The sequence below is a fragment of the Euprymna scolopes genome, chromosome 3 (genome assembly GCF_053919585.1).
Source record: "Euprymna scolopes isolate OS-2025 chromosome 3, ASM5391958v1, whole genome shotgun sequence".
In the NCBI taxonomy this organism is placed as follows: domain Eukaryota; kingdom Metazoa; phylum Mollusca; class Cephalopoda; order Sepiida; family Sepiolidae; genus Euprymna; species Euprymna scolopes.
In genome coordinates, this window is record NC_136484.1 from 108,286,316 (window position 1) to 108,287,723 (window position 1,408).

At 35.4% G+C, this 1,408-nt stretch overlaps 1 protein-coding gene across 1 annotated transcript; it reads right to left on the bottom strand.

Annotated features, from left to right (window-relative positions):
• Positions 1–401: 401 nt before the first annotated feature.
• Positions 402–1,184, bottom strand: LOC145262108 (general transcription factor II-I repeat domain-containing protein 2A-like). Its single transcript, XM_080119802.1, has one exon. It carries the CDS (start codon positions 1,182–1,184, stop codon positions 402–404), a length of 783 nt encoding a protein of 260 aa, XP_079975928.1.
• Between the last annotated feature and the right edge of the window lie 224 nt (positions 1,185–1,408).

Sequence of the window (1,408 nt, forward strand, 5' to 3'; positions counted from 1 at the left end):
AAGAGAACATAAGTGTTTTCCAGTCAACCTAGTTCTCTGAGAAGTCTTTATTAATTTCATGAAGGAAAATAATTGTTCGCACAAATAGATGGAACTAAACATTGCCACAATCCGTGTGACAAACTTTCTGAAATTTATAAACCTTTTCGGAAGGTATGAAAAGAAATCAGGTATCCCCATTTCAAAATACTTTGCTCTGAGTAAAGAATCTGACTGCATTTCTAACAGTTCCATTTGTAGACTTCCGTCTGCCTTAGTAACATCAAAAGTAAACGGCGCTTTGAATAATGCAAACTCTTGCTCAAAATCACAAATCACAAAATCTTTTTTGAAACTCCTTTGACAATGATTCCAGGTAACTGTCATACTTGGCAAAACTTAGTGCTGACTTTTTATTAGTACTATTTTTTTAGCTCTTTGCACGTAGGGAAATGAATTAAATTTTCATTTGAGACTTGTGACTTCCATAATCTCAAGTTTGTAATGAAGCATTTGGCGTCATCATATAACTGAGTGATGAGATTGTTTTTACCTTGTAATTTCAAAGTGAGATCGTTTAATTGTGCTGTAATGTCCACAGCAAAAGCCAGGTCTTGGGGCCAACTTTCATCTTTCATTTCATCAGTGTTTCCACCTTTCATCTCCAAAAAAGTGATTATTTCTTGTCTTAACAAATAACATCTTTTCAACACTTTGTAACATGACAAACAGCGTACATCTGTGTAGAATGGAATATGGGTGAACTGGTTATCCATATCTTCTAACAACTGGTTGAATTGACGGTGTTTGAGAGAACAATCTCTGATATAGTTCACTGTCTTTATGACTAAACTAAGCACATGACCCAATTTTAAAATCTTTGAACACAAATTTTGTTGATGAGTAATACAGTTGGAATGTGTAAATGACAAATCCGGATGTAAATTCCTTATTTTTGCTTGTAACTTGGCAGCAACATCATTATGTCTGTCAACCATATTCGCTGCATCGTCAGTAGACAAGTATACAAACTTGCTCAAATCTAAATCATATTCATGCAGAAACCGTTCAACGTTTTCAAAGATGTCCTGGCTTGTTGTAGTGTCATGCATAGGGATTAGTTCAATCAGTTCTTCATAAATGTTGAATTCATTGTCACAGGCCCTGATGAAGACTTTCAACGGTTGCTTCAAATCACTTGACATTTAACCAATCCGTTCAGCAACAGTGTTCTTGGTGAAGGTAATATTTTTGAACAAGTGTGCTTTTTCCGGACACACAACTTCAGCCGTTTTTATAAGGCATTGTTTCACAAAATCTCCTTCGGTGTAGGATTTCCCATGGATCACTATCAATCGACTGAGTTCATAGCTTGCAGTAACGGAAGCAACATTTACTTTCTGATTTTTTATAAAAAAAAGGCCTGTTG